We start from the raw sequence: 16,862 nt of genomic DNA on the forward strand, positions 1-16,862 counted from the left end.
TGTGGGCTCATGTGCTGGAGAAACTCCCATCTCGGCTAACTTTGGCTTACCGAGGTTGGCGCTCGTAAGTTTTGAAGACATCAGCGTGAGCACATTACGGCTCGGAATGAAACGACGCTCAGATTGTAGAGCGCAGTGTTCAGGGAAGGATTAATAGGCATTTCCTATCATCTGCTGAATATTTGTGCTGGTACAAAAGGACGTCTCGATGACTAAAGGGCGGGGCTTGGCGGCACAGGGTTCGAGCGGTCGGAAGTGTTGGCGCCTCAGATTATGCGTCAAGAAGCCAAGCGATCCCTGGATTATGGCGTTGTGCAGAAGAGATGGTGCCCACGTGATGAGCCGCCAACGTCTTGTCAAAGGCATAGATGCAATGTCAGGAAATAGATGGTATCGCGACAGTGAATCAGCATCGATAGGCTTGTGGCTGGAATGATATACACGTGGATATCGTATGCTTGAAGCCGAATAGCCCAATGGGCAAGGTGACCCGATGGATCCTTGAGCTAAGACAACCAGCATAATGCGTGGTGGCCCGTTTCTACATCAAAAGCACGGCCATAAAGGTATGGGCGCAACTTGACAAGCACCCAAACGGTCGCCAAGTATTCCTTCTCGGTTATACTGTAGTTCTATTCAGCCTCGGTGAGAGCTTTGCTGGCGTATGCGGCGACATACTCGGCGAATACAGGCTTGCGTTGTGCGAGAACCGCACCGAGGCCGACGCCACTGGCGTCGGTGTGGACATCTATTGCCGCCGTAGGATCGTAGTGACACAATAATGGTGGTGGAGTGAGGAGACGACGAATGGCGGAGAGGGCTTTGTCACACTCCATAAATCATGACGAAATACCGGTGGCGCTGCTAGACGTTCGGATAAAGGGGCAATAATGGAGGCGAAGTTGCGAACGAACCGGCGAAAGTAAGAGCCTTACCCTATGAAGCTCCGTAACTGCTTTACAGTAGTTGGTATAGGCAAGTTGGCGAACGCATGTAATTTTGCGGGTTCTGGAATTATCTGTCTTTTGATATGACGTGACTGAGAATCGTAAGTAGCCGAGGAGCGAAATGGCATTCCTTCAGGTGGAGTTGGAGCTGAGCATTTTTCAGGCAGCTGAGGCCATCTTTCAGACTCTCAAGATGTGTTTGAAAGTCTGGCGCAAAGACGACAATATCGTCGAGGTAGCGGAGACGTATTTTGCACTTAAAACCACGAAGAACCCAGTCTATAATGCGCTCGAAGGTGACATGCGCATTTCAGAGGCGGAAGGACATGACATTATACTCATATATACCAACGTGTGTCCCGAAGGTTGTTTTTGGCCGATGAGCATCTGAAAGGGGCACCTGCCAGTACCCCGAACGCAAATATAACAATGAAAAAACACGGCACCTTGCAAAGTATCAAGGGCACTATTAATCAGAGATAAACGGTTCACGTATTTTCGAGTGGTTTTAGTTAGGCACCGGTAATTCACGGAAACACACATGGAATCATCTTTTTTTTAACGCACACTACAGGTAAGGCCAATTGACTTTGTGAAGGTTGAATGACGCTGCGTCGCAGAATATTGTTCACGTGTTCGGAAATGATTTGGCGTTGTGCCGCGTAAACACGGTATGGTCATTGCTGAAATAGCACATGGGAGCCGATATCGATGTAATGAAGAGTGATAGAAGTCCGGCCAAGTGCAGGTTGAACGACATCGAAAGAATCGCTGTACTGGTGCAGCAGTCGGAAAAAATCAGGTCGTTCAGATGGCGACAGACCGTCTGCGATCGAGAAATCGAATACTTTCAAAGGCTGTACATCAAAATGGGTAAAAGCACTGACAGTGGAGAGGTCGCTTCGAATTGATTATTGCTGCGCGCTAAAACTTGTCCATTATCACTGGGCTGCACGCATCCGAGAGCTTTGTTTTTAACAGTTTGGTGTTATACGGAAATGAATTAGTGAGGCAGAGAGCACTGTCTCTATAAGAAATTGAGTGGACCGAATGAGAGAGAAGAAGTTGTTTTCGACTTAAAATTAGGCTTCATGGCTCAAAGAAAGCTATTTCACCACACATGCCGTCAGAGAACACAGGGAGCAAACTGCTGTTGACGTTGGAATGTCGGTGTCTTCTCTGACAACTAGCTTGTGTGCGGCTTCATACGCGTGACCGTAGGCCTGGTTGAACAACGGGAGCAGTTCAAGTTCGGAATGGGCACAATCTATAATGGCATGATTACGATATAGGAAATCCCAGTCAAGTATGATGTCATGAGGGCAGGAAGAAAGGACGATAAGCTCAATAATGTAGTGGTCTTCCCAATGGTGAGCCGGGCAATGCAGGCGGGTATAGGCCGAACAGGTTCTCCATTCGCTGCACGTAAGAACATCATATCAAACGGCGTGGTCACTTTTCGAAGCTTGCGGCAAGTTTGGCGTCTATAAGGGACACGGCGGCACCACTACCTAAAAGAGCGTATGCGTGGGCGCCGTCTACAAAAACTTAGACAACATTTGATGGCAAAGCTAGAGGCCTCAATCGTTTTAACTGCGCAGTTCTTTCCACCCGAACTTTGATGTATAGTTCTGCTCGTGTTAAGACATTCATTGATATGCGGTGTTTAACATCCCCAAACCACCATATAATTATGTGAGACGCCGTAGTGCAGGGTCCCGAAGCACATGTTGGAGCATTCGAGCCAACTGGGTTGGTGGTCACACTTGCTGCTGCTGCGGGAGCTCTTGGCGCTGAGCAAACGGCAGGAGAAAAAGCTGACGTGGGACTTCCTCACGCACAAAGTCTTTCATTTGTGCTGAAGGCTGGAGCGGTCAGGCACGACGTGCAGTGCAGCTAGAACGGTTCGTTAGGCTAAGATGAACGATGGGTGAGAGCTCGTGGCCGCCGCAATTCGTCGTAGCTCTGGCACAGAGTTACCACTTCAAACACCGTGCCAGGAGACCTCGCAAGGAGGATTTTAAATACGTCGTCACCGAATCCCTTCATAATGTGCTGAATCTTGGCACTCTCGCTCGTTGCGGCATTGACACGCATGCAGAGATCGAGTATGTCCTCGATCTAGGCTGTACTCGTTTTCACTGGTTCTTGTGCGCATGTACGCAGGCGTTGCTCGGCGGGTACATTACGCACAGCAGGGAGACCGAATACAGAGGACATTGCCTGCTTGAAAGAGGCCCAGTTTTGGAGCTCGGATTCGTGGTTTGTATACCAGAGCTTCGTCACATGAGCCAAGTAAAAGTTGAAGGTGCCTAACTTAGCAGCGTCATCGCCTTGTTTGGTTCACTGACTTTTTTGTAGGACGACCGCCAGTGCTCGACGTCCTGGTCTTCGGTGCCCGAAATAATCGGGGGGTCTCGCTAAGAAACCGGGCCGGGGCAAGTAGTGGTCGCTAGAGGTACTGTCTGTTGGGCTGCGTCCACTTGCATGGTCGACGGCAGCGTGCGGGATCGGAATGGCAGTGCGTAGGCGATGCGGTTACCCAGCACGATTCACCAAATGTAAAGGGGGTTTATTGAACGAGCGGACCAAGCGGGTGGTAGCTCGAAAAGCACGCAGATGATGGTGCAAGATCACCGATCTCGTGGATTCTTCTTTTGTCGATGATAGTTTAGCTTACCTTACCAACGTCTTGGCCCCGCCGCGGTGGTCTAGTGGCTAAAGTACTCGGCTGCTGACCTGCAGGTCGCGGGATCAAATCCAGGCTGCGGCGGCTTGATTTCCGATGAAGGCGGAAATATTGTAGGCCCGAGTACTCAGATATGGGTTCACGTAAAAAAACTCCAGGTGGTCGAAATTTCCGCAGCCCTCCACTACGGTGTCTCTCATATTCATATGGTGGTTTTGGGACGTTAAACAGCAAATATCAATCAATACCAACGTCTTCTATAATAATAATAATAATAATAATAATAATAATAATAATAATAATAATAATAATAATAATAATAATAATAATAATAATAATAATAATAATAATAATAATAATGATATAATTTTCATTTGCACAAGAATATGACCTCTCGGGTAACGTGCAAGACTAGACAGAAAATTCTCTCATGAGCGTCCATCTGCCAGCCCGTCACCTCTGGGCGAAAAAGAGCGGGGCTACTTGTATCAGCTTCTCAAGCTGCTTATCTTGGGCCCCACTACTGTGTAACCATGTTTACAAAGAAATAAATGAAGAAAGAAACAAGCGAACAAGTTAGTTGAAGCGGAGTCGCAATTGCGGTCGTCGCTGTTGGAGCCAGGCGCAAAGCAAGTCGGCGCACCTCACTGTAGATAAATCTGTTCCTCCTCGCTGCTATTCATACCAAACAAATACCTTTTCGCACAAGAAGCTCTGCCATGTCAAGAATAGCCCGATAAGAGACGTACGAATACAGCACACCATTCGCGGAAGCCGCTTGCCATCGCTACAGTGGCTAGAATACTAGAAGTGTGATCACCGCCAAGCGGCTGCAATGGGAGGTAGTGACGCCGCTTTGAGATGTTTCCGCTAGGTGGCACGTGCTGTCGTATATATACGACAGCGTGTGCCGTATATATACGACAACATCCTATAGTTCAGGATAATGGCGCAGAGTTTTTCAAAGCACTGGGGTTTAGGGACCGGGAGGGCAAAATAGGCTTTAAGCAGGTAGACTTAACTAGACGGAGGTTATCTGATTGGTGGCTAAAGTCAAGCCACGAGTGAAAATTGAACCCTTCACTGCAAAGTACGAATCCTCAAGCTCACTTTTTAAAAAAAAATTAATCTTGTTTTTGGTTCATTAAGTATTACGGCTTGGTGGCGCTAGCCACCACCCGACTTAGAGGGCACAGCCATATCCATCCATCCATCCAACCATACAAACCATGAAATATGGCGGATGAGTCGACAGAAAGGCTTTGAGAAGGTAGAAATAAATAGAGAGGTGCATAGGTGGGGTGGTTTTCAACGAGACACAATTCACTTCGATGGGCGGCTAGGTCATCAGGTGGGTTGGCGACTTGCAGGATGCACAGTAGCTTTCTTGGGGGGCAAGCGGGCCCTTCGGGGTGCTGGATAGCTAATAACGAGGAAAACAACCAGGGTGACTCTTTGACAGGTGGTATGGACAGATACGATTCCAAAGTGGCACCAGTATCTAAGATAGGTAGTGTCCGGGGCAGAGATAGACGTAGCCTTGAGCGCCGAGCCAATTCAGACATAGGGTATATTACATTCAGGGTGGTAGAAACAAGCTGAAATGCTTGTTCTGAAGAGATAGAAGAACAGCTAAGGGAAGAGAGGCCGATGGTATACGGTTTTGTAGAAACACATCTCAGGGACATGGAACAACCTCTGAACTATCCGGACTACGCGTGCGAATATTGTAATAGAACAGAAGGCAGCAGAAAGGGGGGTGCTATTGGGGCATTTATTCGTAAGAGTACAGACTGAAAGGGTCAAGCAGGAGTGCAAGGAACATTTATGGCTAAAAGGGAATGTGGCAGGTCAAATGACACTCCTTGGTTTCGTGTATATGTGGACGAGAGCAAAGGCCACAGAGGAAAACCAGGCAATGGTAGAGTGTATATCAAAGGACATTCAGGAGTTAGGAAGAGAGTGCGGTATAATTATACTGGGAGACATGAATGCGCATATAGAAGATATAGATGGGTATACCCACCCGACAGGCAAAATGATCATGAATATGTGTGAAAGGCTTGATTTGATCGTTTACAACAGTACCGAGAAGTGTGAAGGGCAAGTAACATGGGAGGTAGGAAGGCTGCAGTCGGCGATAGATTATGCACTGATGTCGCATAGGATGTATGATAAGCTCTGGGGAATGCACATATATGAAGGTGGCTCCAGAAGTCTGGGTAGTGATCACAAACGTATCAAGCTAAGCTTTAGAAGAGCAGTGCAAATGGGAGGAGGCAAGAGAGCAACTACAGGAAAAGTTTTATCCAGAAAGGCAAATTGAAATAGCCACTGAACAAATTGAGAAAGTAATCACGGAGGATAATAAAACAGTGTGGACGTACACGAATCCAATTAGACTGTTTGAGCTAGAGCGTGCTTAGACGCGTGAAAAGTCACGCCGGAAGAGAAGACACAAACCCAAAGTTGGTGGGATTAGGAAGTTAAGAGAGCCATAGCAAATCGTCAGGAAGCCTCCAGGGAACACAGACATGCTAAGCAGTGGGGTGAACCGACAGATGATGTTGAAAGAAATTGGGAAACTTTTCTAAGCTGTAGAAGGGATGCATCCCTTTGATCAATGAAAAGATTAGAAGAAAGAGAGCTCAGTGGCCCGTAGAAGTACATAAAAAAGATAGAAAGGCGGCTGCGAAATTTTGGAACCATCTAAACTCCCTAAGAAATGAGACGAGCCTAGAGCAGAGGTTTATAACTACAGCCCAAGGTGCTAGGCTAGAAGGGGACGAAGCTATTGAATATATAAGAACAAGGGTGACAGAAAAATTTCAACAAAGAAGTGCTTTGTGCACCACAATAGACAAGGATAAATCAAGTGGTGCAATGGCTCCATTTTCACAACGAGAGTGGGAAAGCTCTGAAAAAAGGGTTCCTAGTAATACATCAACATGCCCAGATGGCATTCCAATTATTCTGATAAAGACATTAGGTCCGAAGTCTAAGCAAGCTTTGAGAAAGGCAGTGAGCGAACAAATAATCGATGGTGAAGTTCCCCTTGGATGGAAACTTAGCAGGATGAGCATGATCTATGAAGGAAAGGGGGACAAAGCTGATATAAACAACTACCGTCCTATAACAGTGACATCAGGGATCTACACGCTAGTAATGCAGATTATGAAGGAAAGACTGCAGGCATAGATAGAGGATGCGGGGGGCTGGGGGAACTGCAGAATGGGTTTCGGAAACACAGGAGGTTGGAAGACAATCTGGTCTCACTAACGCAGTGCATCGAAATAGCAGAAAAAGAACACAGGCCCCTGTGGCTAGCATTTTTGATATCTATGAAGCGTACGACAACGTGGTTCAAGAGGAATTGTGGGGAATACTGGACAAACTAGGCGTGGAACAAGTAGTCACTAATTTTAAAGGATATCTCTAAAGGTAACAAGGTAGTTATAAAGTGGGAAAAACAGGTATCGAAGCCTGCAGAGGTAAAACGGGGGCATAGGCAGGGGTGTCCCCTGTCACCCTTATTATTCATGGTGTACCTACAAGGATTAGAGGCCAAATGAGAGGGAAGTAGACTGGGCTACAGCCTCTCTTTATTCAAACAAGAAAAACTCATTGATCAGGCACTACAAGCATTAATGTACGCAGATGATATGGTGCTAATGGCCGAAAACAAGGAAGATTTGCAAAAATTGATAGACATCTGCGGTGATGAGGGAGATAGGTTAGATTTAAGATTCAGTAAGGAAAAATCAACAGTCTTGATTTTCAATGATAACGAAGGTAGTGAGCTTAGAATACAGGAGGTCATGCTAGAGATAACAGATATATACAAACATATGGGCGTATGGATAAGCAATGGGACCAAGTACCTAGGGGAACACGATATATACTTGATGACTAAAGGTAACAGGAATGCTGCAGTGATGAAAAATAGGGCACGGTGGAATTACAATAGGTATGATGTTGTAAGAGGAATATGAAAAGGGGTCATGGTTCCTGGGCTGACGTTCAGCAATGCGGTCTTGTGCATGAGATCAGAAGTGTAAGCAAGATTAGAAATTAAGCAACGTGGAATAGGCAGGCTTGCTTTAGGAGCTCACGGGAATACACCAAATCAGGGAGTACAAGGTGATATGGGAGTGACATCATTTGAGGGCAGGGAAGCTAGCAGCATGATAAAATTTGAGAAGCGATCGAGAGAAATGGGGGAGGAGCGTAGGGCTAGGAAGGTTTTCAGCTACTTGTACATGAAGAATGTTGATACGAAATGGAGGAAGTGAACCGGGAAATTTACTGGTAAATACTTAGAAAACAGCAGGTGGCCAAACCAAAAAGACCTATCAGTTAAGATGAAAGTGAAGGAAACGGAGACTGACATGTGGAGAATGGGCATGAATAAAAAGCCCGCACTAGAGATATATCGAACTTTTAAGCAGGAGATTGCCAAGGAAAGAATTTATGATAATACTAGGTGTAGTGCTCTACTGTTTGAGGCCAGGACGGGAGTGTTGCGAACCAATACATATCGGGCCAAATACGAAAGGGTAGACACAGTATGGAGTGCGTGTGGAGAGGAAGAAGAAACTGCCGAACACTTGATAATGTTCTGTAAAGGGCTTCACCCTTCAGGATGATGGTGCAGAGTTTTTCAAAGCACTGGGGTTTAGGGACAGGGAGGGCAAAATAGACTTTAAGCGGGTAGACTTAACTAGAGGAGGTTATCTGATTTGTGGCTAAAGTCAAGGCACGAGTGAAAAATGAACCCTTCACTGCAAAATACGAATCCTCAACCTCACTATTTAAACTAAAAAAAGATAAATCTAATGGTTAGTTTACTAAGTATTACGGCTAGGTGGCGTTAGCCGCCGCCCGATCTAAAGGGTACAGCCACATCCATCCATCCATCCATCCACGTCAGGCTCTCAGGCTGCGCACGTTGTTCAACGCTGCAACTCGCCGGTCAAACATGATTCTTTTGCCTGTTCAAGCTGTTCTTTTGTGCTGCATTTGCTATTCGGACATCCTTATCGTGTCTACGTTATGTCTTTTGTGGAGTGTGTGCCATGAGCAGATGTCAGAGCCACTGTTTTGGGCCGAGACGCTCAATTGGGTACAAATCGTGCAAGCAGAAGCTTTCATTGTTAGGAGTACCAAATGACGACCATTTGTTCCAACAGCGGCAGCGTAATATACCAAGAGCAGACAAGCCTTTGGAAAAGAACGCTGCCGTTCGGGAGCTCCACTTCGATCAGCAGTTCATCTCGCGCCACTTCGAGCACGTTATTAACGATGAGTTAGTGCGTTTGGACAAAGCTAGGCCTGTACTATTGCCGCATGCCGTCCCATCGATCTTTCCAAATGCTCCTTTCTGCCTTTCCAAACGTGTGGTGCAAAAAAGAAACCCTAAGAAGAGATCACACCCACCGCTTGTGATTCGTCAGAAAAGACGTTGAAAGGACGACGACCGGGAGCTGCAAGAGGAGCCACCGCAGGATGAACCGTAGCCACCCGACCTACCAGCTGCGCCTGTTTGCGACTACAAGCCCGTTTCACTTCCTTCAAATTAGTGGGGAAGGCACGTATTCAGTGAGGAACCCCTAAAAGTCACCTACAGCTTGTGCACGCCTAGCTCGGACATGAGCCTTCTACACGCAGAGAAACTTGTTAAGTTTTGTGCTAGTGGAAGTGCCATAACACATGAAGTATTTATGCGTGGTGTGAAGATTTTGATGAATGGGCCATATGAACCAGCTTCTCTTCTGGAGACTGTTGATGCCATGCCAGTGTGTTCAAGGCAAGCTTGTTGTGTGAGTTTCCTTTTGCATCATCTTGTAAGAACTTGAAGGTCTGGAATGGGAAGCTCTACCACCACAAGTGTAAAGGTACCTTAAGTCAAGATGAAAGACGCTGCATGAGTTGCAAGTACTTGAGAAAGCTCCTCTTCAATCAGAGATACCGGAAAAGAAAACAGCAGGCAAACTGACCCATGCAACAAAGCTTAAAGCTAAACCTCAACAGTACGCCGCCTTAGAAACAAGTTGAAGACTCTCGACCAGACCATCTCACAGCTAAAACTAAGGAATGAAGAAATTGAAGAAAGCGCACTCTTGAGCAAAATAGACAAGCCCCATCTAAACAGAAGAAACGCTTTTATGCGGTGTTTTGAAAGTGCAAGGCGCAAGTCCCGAAATGGCATGCGCTACAACCCGGAGTGGATGTTGGAGTGTGTCATTATGCACATGAAGAGCCCACGACTTCATGAGCATGTGCGTAAGGAGAAAATTCTTGTGCTACCCTGTCGTATATGCTTCACAGCATTCATGAAGAAGTACGACACGTGCTTTGGTTTTAATAAATGTGTCCTCTCAGGCATTTCTAAGAAGACTGCTAATATGGGAGACTTCGAACGTCATGGTGGAATGATCGTTGACGAAATGAAACTTGCAGAAAACGTTGGTGTTCAGCGGGGAAGTAAAAAAATTTGATGAATTTGTAGACCTTGGTTCTTTCCCTCCCGAGGCTGACAAAAGGTTCCATGTAACCATGGTCTTGTGATAATGTTTCAACTTTTGTCAGGTTGATGGCACCAAATCTTGGGTGTATTTGCATCTAGAGGCAATGTGAAAGCCTCACTGCTTTCCAAAATCATTTTAGAAGCATTTTATCCTGGCAGAGAATGCTGGCCTCAAGGTAGACTATGTGACAACGGATGGAGCATCTTGGAACCGTGCAATGTGGCATCGATTTGGCATATCTGGTTCGGCATCAACTATCAAGCCTTCAGCACCTCATTCAACTGACGTCAAGAGGCGGCTTTTCTTTCTGTCTGACTTTCCGCATTTAGTAAAGTGCATCAGGAACGGCTTCATCAAAAATGGCTATAAAACACCATATGGGCACGTTGATGTTAGGCCAATCAGGATAGCTCATGACTTGGACAAGTGTTCTACAACGTTTAAAGCTATGCCGAAGATTACAGAAGTGCACTTGAACACCAACAACTTCGAAAAAATGAAAGTTAATTACGCATCTCATCTCTTCAGCCTTGAGGTTACATGCGGGCTTTTCTTATACAAAGAAGCAATCTCAGTCATGTTCATATAGAGAAGCGACAGAACAATTTGTTCGCTTCATGGAGAAGCTAATTGTTGGGATGACATCTCCAGTGCCTTCGACGGCACTGAGAAAAAATTCTGAACAGGAAAGAGTACTGCAGAGTGTTCTAGCATACTCAGACCATTGGGAAGCCTGCACCGGACCTACGAAGGCAGGCTTTTTGTCTGCTAGCACTGAAGAAGGTCTAAGAGTAACTCTGCAAGGCACTTTGGAACTTTTAACATACCTGTCAGAGGAAGTGCAGTACAAATAATTCTTGACTTCACGCCTCAGCCAAGATCCAATCGAAGAGCTATTTGGGATAATTCGTCAGTTATCCAGATGCAACGACCATCCCACATCAACCAAGTTCCTTACTGCCATGAATTCCCTTAGCTTTTACAATTTGATAGAAGCACCCGACATGGGCAACTGTACAGGTGGAACACTTACGTCATTAGTTGGAACTGATGAAGGGGCCAACCATGTCGACAATTTACTGGACACTGGAAACCTGGACGAAGCTTCAAGTGTGCTACAGGCATCGACTGTCCTTTTTGACCGTGTGTATCCTGTGCAAGTCATTGACGCAAGACTGGTGTACTGTTTGGCTGGCTATGTGGCACGGAGGAAAGTTATGGCAACGATATGCCGGGACTGCTTTGAGCAGCTGCTCACATCCCTCGAGAACGCAAATAAGGACCTTGTGTCATTCACAACATTCTGTGATGTTGGAGGGCTCTTGTACCCGTCACCTGAGCTATTTTCATTTGTGGAGGCACTGCAGGACACATTTGCATTGTGGTTCAGTTATATTAAGCTCAAAAGGGACACTATAGTTGAACTTCCTAATTCAACGCAGACCGTACCATCCTTAGGGTGTGACTCACACAAGCAAGATCTGACAAGCAACATAATCAAGTTTTATGTTCTCACACAACTTCACTTCTTCACGAAATCTCTAAACAAACAGAGAAGTTCTGCAAGAGAAAGATCAAAGCACCTCAAGCTTCGAAGAACGATGTGATGTGCATCACACTGTAGTGTGCTAGCTTTCTTCCCTACTATTATGCCCCCAACTTCAAATAAAGTTTGTAAGAAAAGTAAAACGTTGTCCGATTTTCTGTGCAGTTGTTAATCGAAAAATATTTCCACTGTGAATACGCAAGAATATTTAAATCCTTAAAAACTATCTCATGCAAAATGTTAGGTGTAACAATATTAAAGAAATTGATATCAATGCCACAGTAGCACTTTGTTCTTGTTGAGCTTGCTTATAACCTTGCGAAATGGCAATGCCCCCGAAATGATAATCGGTTACAATTATTAGCATGAAGGAACGATCGCTACCAGTGGTAAGCTTAGCTGGCCGCGATGTTTGCGATTGATGTAAAGCTTCACTTATGATGCTATGGGTATGGTCACATCATACGGTGATAAAGTTTGATATTATCTGCTGCGAAGTTCATTTATATATGATGCACTTACGCCCTGCAATAGAGTAGAGGCACATAAAGTTTACGGTGCAAGCAAAAACATATCAGCCACAAATCAGCCTTGACATGGCCGCTTCGCTGCAGCGAGCCGCCGAGCGAGCGACGTGTAGGCTACAACCAGCGCCACCTAGACAGTGCCGGTCGAGGCATCGGTGGAGAGCATCAGCGCACGCGGCGCGGTCTACACACTTCCCTTATTCTAGCCACTGTACCATCGCCGCCGCCGATCACAACACACGCGCTCGGGGCCACGGGAACAAAATTGAACTGCAGCGCGACTAGTTCTGGCGACAGCCACCCAGCCCTACTTCCCGGCAGAGTTAGTTCTAGTAACTTTGGCTGTAACTAACCCCTTATCGTCGTAATTTTTAGGAATGTAATATTTTCATTTTTCTGTAGCACATTTATTTTCATCTTCTCTTTTTTGCACACACCAGTAACTTTACACTGGCTGCTGCTACGATGCATTTTCTTTGTTGTTAGGCACGTGCTTTTACTTGAGTGTTATTTCATTTACTTGATGCTTATTCTATATGGCTGGTTATGCTTTGTATTTCTTAAATACTTCTTTTTTGTTATTATACCGTGCACTATTTCTTGTTCGTTACTTCCTGTGATCTTTAAAATTGACAACTTTTCTCTTCTAAGCATGTTGTTTTCAAAATGCTACCCATCCCCTTCTGTAATGCCCTCTGACTCTGAAGGTACTGATATAAACAGGTAAATAAATAAATAGACAAATAAGTAAATAAACTGTGCATATGCTCTGTTGTTTGTGAAAGAGAGCACACCATAGAGCTCACATGCGGGTACTGTAACCGTTTGACTCGAGTGTTTTTGTTGCCTTTTGTTTGCAGGTGGTGGATATTGACAGTGGGGCGAAGCTCGGTCCAGGAGAGTGTGGCGAAATCTGCGTGAAGGGACCGACCTGCTTCAAAGGGTACCTTGATGCACCTGAGGCAACCGCTCATGTCTTCGACGATGAAGGATACGTCAGAACGGGCAAGTTCTTAGAAAATAATGACGCGTTAGCGTTAAAGAGCTCATGTCGCAGAAAACCCGCCGCCGGCGTCGGCCTCGTTTGTTGCGAGGGAAAAATTGTCTGTGCATCTGGGACCGAAAAATCAAGTTACCGAGATAGCCACGAGATGCCACTACTTGTCCAGGCGTGCGTGGTTATGTCATGTGGACATGTCACCTAAAAATGTGGATATGTCACCTAAACATCAGCACAACGTTACGAGGTGGAGGTAAATGATGCCGTACATGTCTTCCATGTCATCATTATCATGTTTCGATGTTTCGTGTTCCTTTGACATCTATCCACTTCACGTGATACCAAATTTAGTATATGAGAAGCGAGTGAAACGGCCGCGAGCACGCTTTGAGCGTGGTATGTTGTCATGTTCTTACATAACGCGTGTGTCCGGATTGTAATGTTTGCACCAGTCATATATTTCGTCAATCATTGACTTTACGTAACCCCAAAATTGGTATACGTGGAGCTAGCAAAACGGCCGCGAGCGCATCATGAAGGGCCAAGTATACTCGAAAGAAGCGTTGACGCGCGCGCACGCGGGCACAGCAATGCTACGTTAGCAAAACACTGGCCCTCCATATTCTGCCGCCAGGCACGCCCAGCTTCCGTTGGCGTTACCCGACGGCAACCGGCGCAAAATGCGACATGCTGCACTTCGCGCTGATGCGTTACCCAGACAACACTGCATCTCCCTCTTTTCGTGACAGAGGGACGCTGGACGCGCTCAATCGTGCCGGCGTCAAAACAACGCAGCGCGGTGCGCGCCTGCAAGTATAAGGCAGGAACGGCACCCGGCGTGACGAAATTAACGCCGGCGAGCGCGCACACTGCATCACGTCGAAATGTATTGGTGCCTTGACTGTGGCACGCATGTTGCCTTGACTGTGACTCATGTTCTCAAATGACACGCATCTCACAATAATCATGTTTGCACCAGTCACATGTCTTCGTCCTCCATTAGCGTCAAGTAATACCAAATTTGGCATATGTGAAGCTAGTGAAACGGCCGTGAGCGCGTTATCAGGGTGGCATGTAGTCATGTTGTTACACGACACGCATGTCGTGATTATCATGCTTGATGTGCCATTTACCTATGTCGTCCGTTCGCGTCGCGTAATACCAAGTTTACTACATGTGAAGCCAGCGAAACAGCCGCGAACGCATCATGAGCGTAGCATGTAGTCATGCTGTGACATGACACGCATCTCATGTTTATCATGTTCGCACCAGTATCATACCTTCGTCATCCATTCATGTGCCGTAATACCAAATTTGGTATACTGGAAGCTGGCAAAACGGCTGCCAGCGCATCATGAATGTGGCATGTAGTGACGTTGTTACATGACACGCACCTCATGATTATCATGTTCACACCAGTCACATACCTCCGTGATGCATTCACGTACTGTAATATCAAATTTGGTATATGTGACGCTAGAAAAATGGCCGCGAGCGCATCGTGAGCGTGGCATGTAGTCGTGTTGTTACATGACACGCATGCAATGATTTTCATGTTATGGTCTGTCGCTTGTGTTGGCCATGCAATCATATCATACCATACCAGTTTTGCAGCATGCCATGTGAACGAAACAACCGCGAGAGCTGCAAGACCGTGATATATAAATCATGACATTCATGACATACATATCTGGATTTTCATGTGATGACTAATAAAATGTGTTTTTCATACAGTCTTGTTATGCCTTATCAAGTTTGGTATCGATACCTTTATCGAAACGGCCAGCAGAGCTAAAGCCGTAGGTGGCTAGATAGATAGATAGATAGATAGATAGATAGATAGATAGATAGATAGATAGATAGATAGATAGATAGATAGATAGATAGATAGATAGATAGATAGATAGATACATAGAGAGATACATAGATAGATAGATAGATAGATAGATAGATAGATAGATAGATAGATAGATAGATAGATAGATAGATAGATAGATAGATAGATAGATAGATAGACAGATAGATAGATAGATAGATACTCTCAAAGTCACCGAAGTTTGTTAAGAAATGCTTCGCATTTAAAAGTGCTCAAGTTCACGAGGCGCAATAGTTTTTTGCCCTGCCAGGCCTCCCTGCTTAGCTTCCAGCGCTTTGTCGGGACGAGTGAAAAGATGATGCAATTGCTGCATTCGACAAACCTTTGTAGCTCCACTCGAACTGGATGGATTCTTGAAATTTTCGCGGCGTTGAATTCGAGAGGCAATAAGCTCTTCTAGTGAATTCATTTCATGGTTTTTTGAAAAAGTGTTTCAGGGCCCATATAACGCGGTTTTTTTGCCAGGTGTTATGACGAAAATGAGCCCATTTGGCGATAATAGCGTGCGCTGGTCCAATCTACTCTGTGCATGTTTGTGTGCATCCGTGAGCATGTACCAAAACATATGAATAAGTATACACTTAGAGGTTGAAGGGTGCACTAGGGGCTAGATTTCGCTATCGCGTTCAACTCTTAAAGGCGAAGCTTAATATTTCCATAGTTTTTATTCTCATCGATCGTCGTGCTATCAAGGACGCGCAAAGAAACTTCACCAGGCCTGTACTATTCATATATTCAATTTACGTAATAGCAAAAATGGTATCGAAGAGGAGTTCACGGGTGCTGATTGACCAGTTTTTTTTTAAAACCTCAGCCACATGCGATATGTTTTCTGTTAGCCTGGCTATGGTGAAAAATGGCAAACATTTACACTTGCTGCGTGCAAATCGAAATTCTCAGGTTTGGCTGCAGTATGACATATGTTATGGTCAAGACGCTATGTTGCTGTAAGCTGGTGGAACAAAACAACAAAACAAGGACGTAACAGCCATCAAAACAAGCGCGATCATTTGTTCGTGAAAAAAATGAACGCTACCTTACTGCTTCTCAGAGCTACGTCACGTGCAAGGACGACTCACAGTACACAGAAGAGCCAGAGGATGGTGGCCACAGGGACAAAAGACGTATATTGTTATGTCTACTGTTATATGTTGTGTTGTTAAGCTGCAATGAATACCGGAACAGCCCAGTCAAAAGCAGAAGTGGAACTTCCTATTCTTCACATACTGACTTGAAAGCGAAACCTGGGTGGCACTCTTTCTTGTTCGTTAGTTCGAGGGCAACGCCATATAGACGGCAGCGCTGGAAGTATATAAGAGGTACTAGGCGCATACGCAACATTTATGATATTTCTTCAATAAGTTTGTCATTGTTGGCATAGCCATCACTTGAGACCAGATTTTAGGAATATGCCTCTCTTGTTTCTTGCATTCCTATAAGGCCACCTTGATATGAGAAACATTAAGAGAGAGAGAGAAAGATAAATAGAGCGGAAATGCAGGGAGGTTAACCAAGCTTGTTTGGGTTGGCTACCCTACACTTGAGGAGGGGGAAAGGAGGAATAATTTAAAAGAAAGAGATAGAAAAGAAGAGGACTAAGAGAGACAAGGATGAAGAGTCAGCTCGAGACCACACAGCACCGTCTCCCACTGTTCTTTCACGGGCGCTTGTGAAGTATGGTGGTGCTTCAAAAGTACAAGAGGGCTTTCGTGGCTTTGCGCCTATGCGAAGCCGTCGGCGAAGGTCCCAG

At 45.6% G+C, this 16,862-nt stretch overlaps 1 protein-coding gene across 2 annotated transcripts in view; it reads left to right on the plus strand.

The window, feature by feature from the left end:
* The window catches only part of LOC119162997 (luciferin 4-monooxygenase), a 562,016-nt gene that overhangs the window by 413,697 nt on the left and 131,457 nt on the right, over positions 1-16,862 (plus strand). For both annotated transcript variants that reach the window (XM_075882642.1, XM_037414886.2), the window contains exon 9: positions 13,097-13,241. In XM_075882642.1, coding sequence (XP_075738757.1) covers positions 13,097-13,241 — 145 coding nt within the window. The remainder of the gene's footprint in view (positions 1-13,096; positions 13,242-16,862) is intronic.

Source organism: Rhipicephalus microplus, unplaced genomic scaffold (genome assembly GCF_043290135.1).
Source record: "Rhipicephalus microplus isolate Deutch F79 unplaced genomic scaffold, USDA_Rmic scaffold_13, whole genome shotgun sequence".
Taxonomy (NCBI): domain Eukaryota; kingdom Metazoa; phylum Arthropoda; class Arachnida; order Ixodida; family Ixodidae; genus Rhipicephalus; species Rhipicephalus microplus.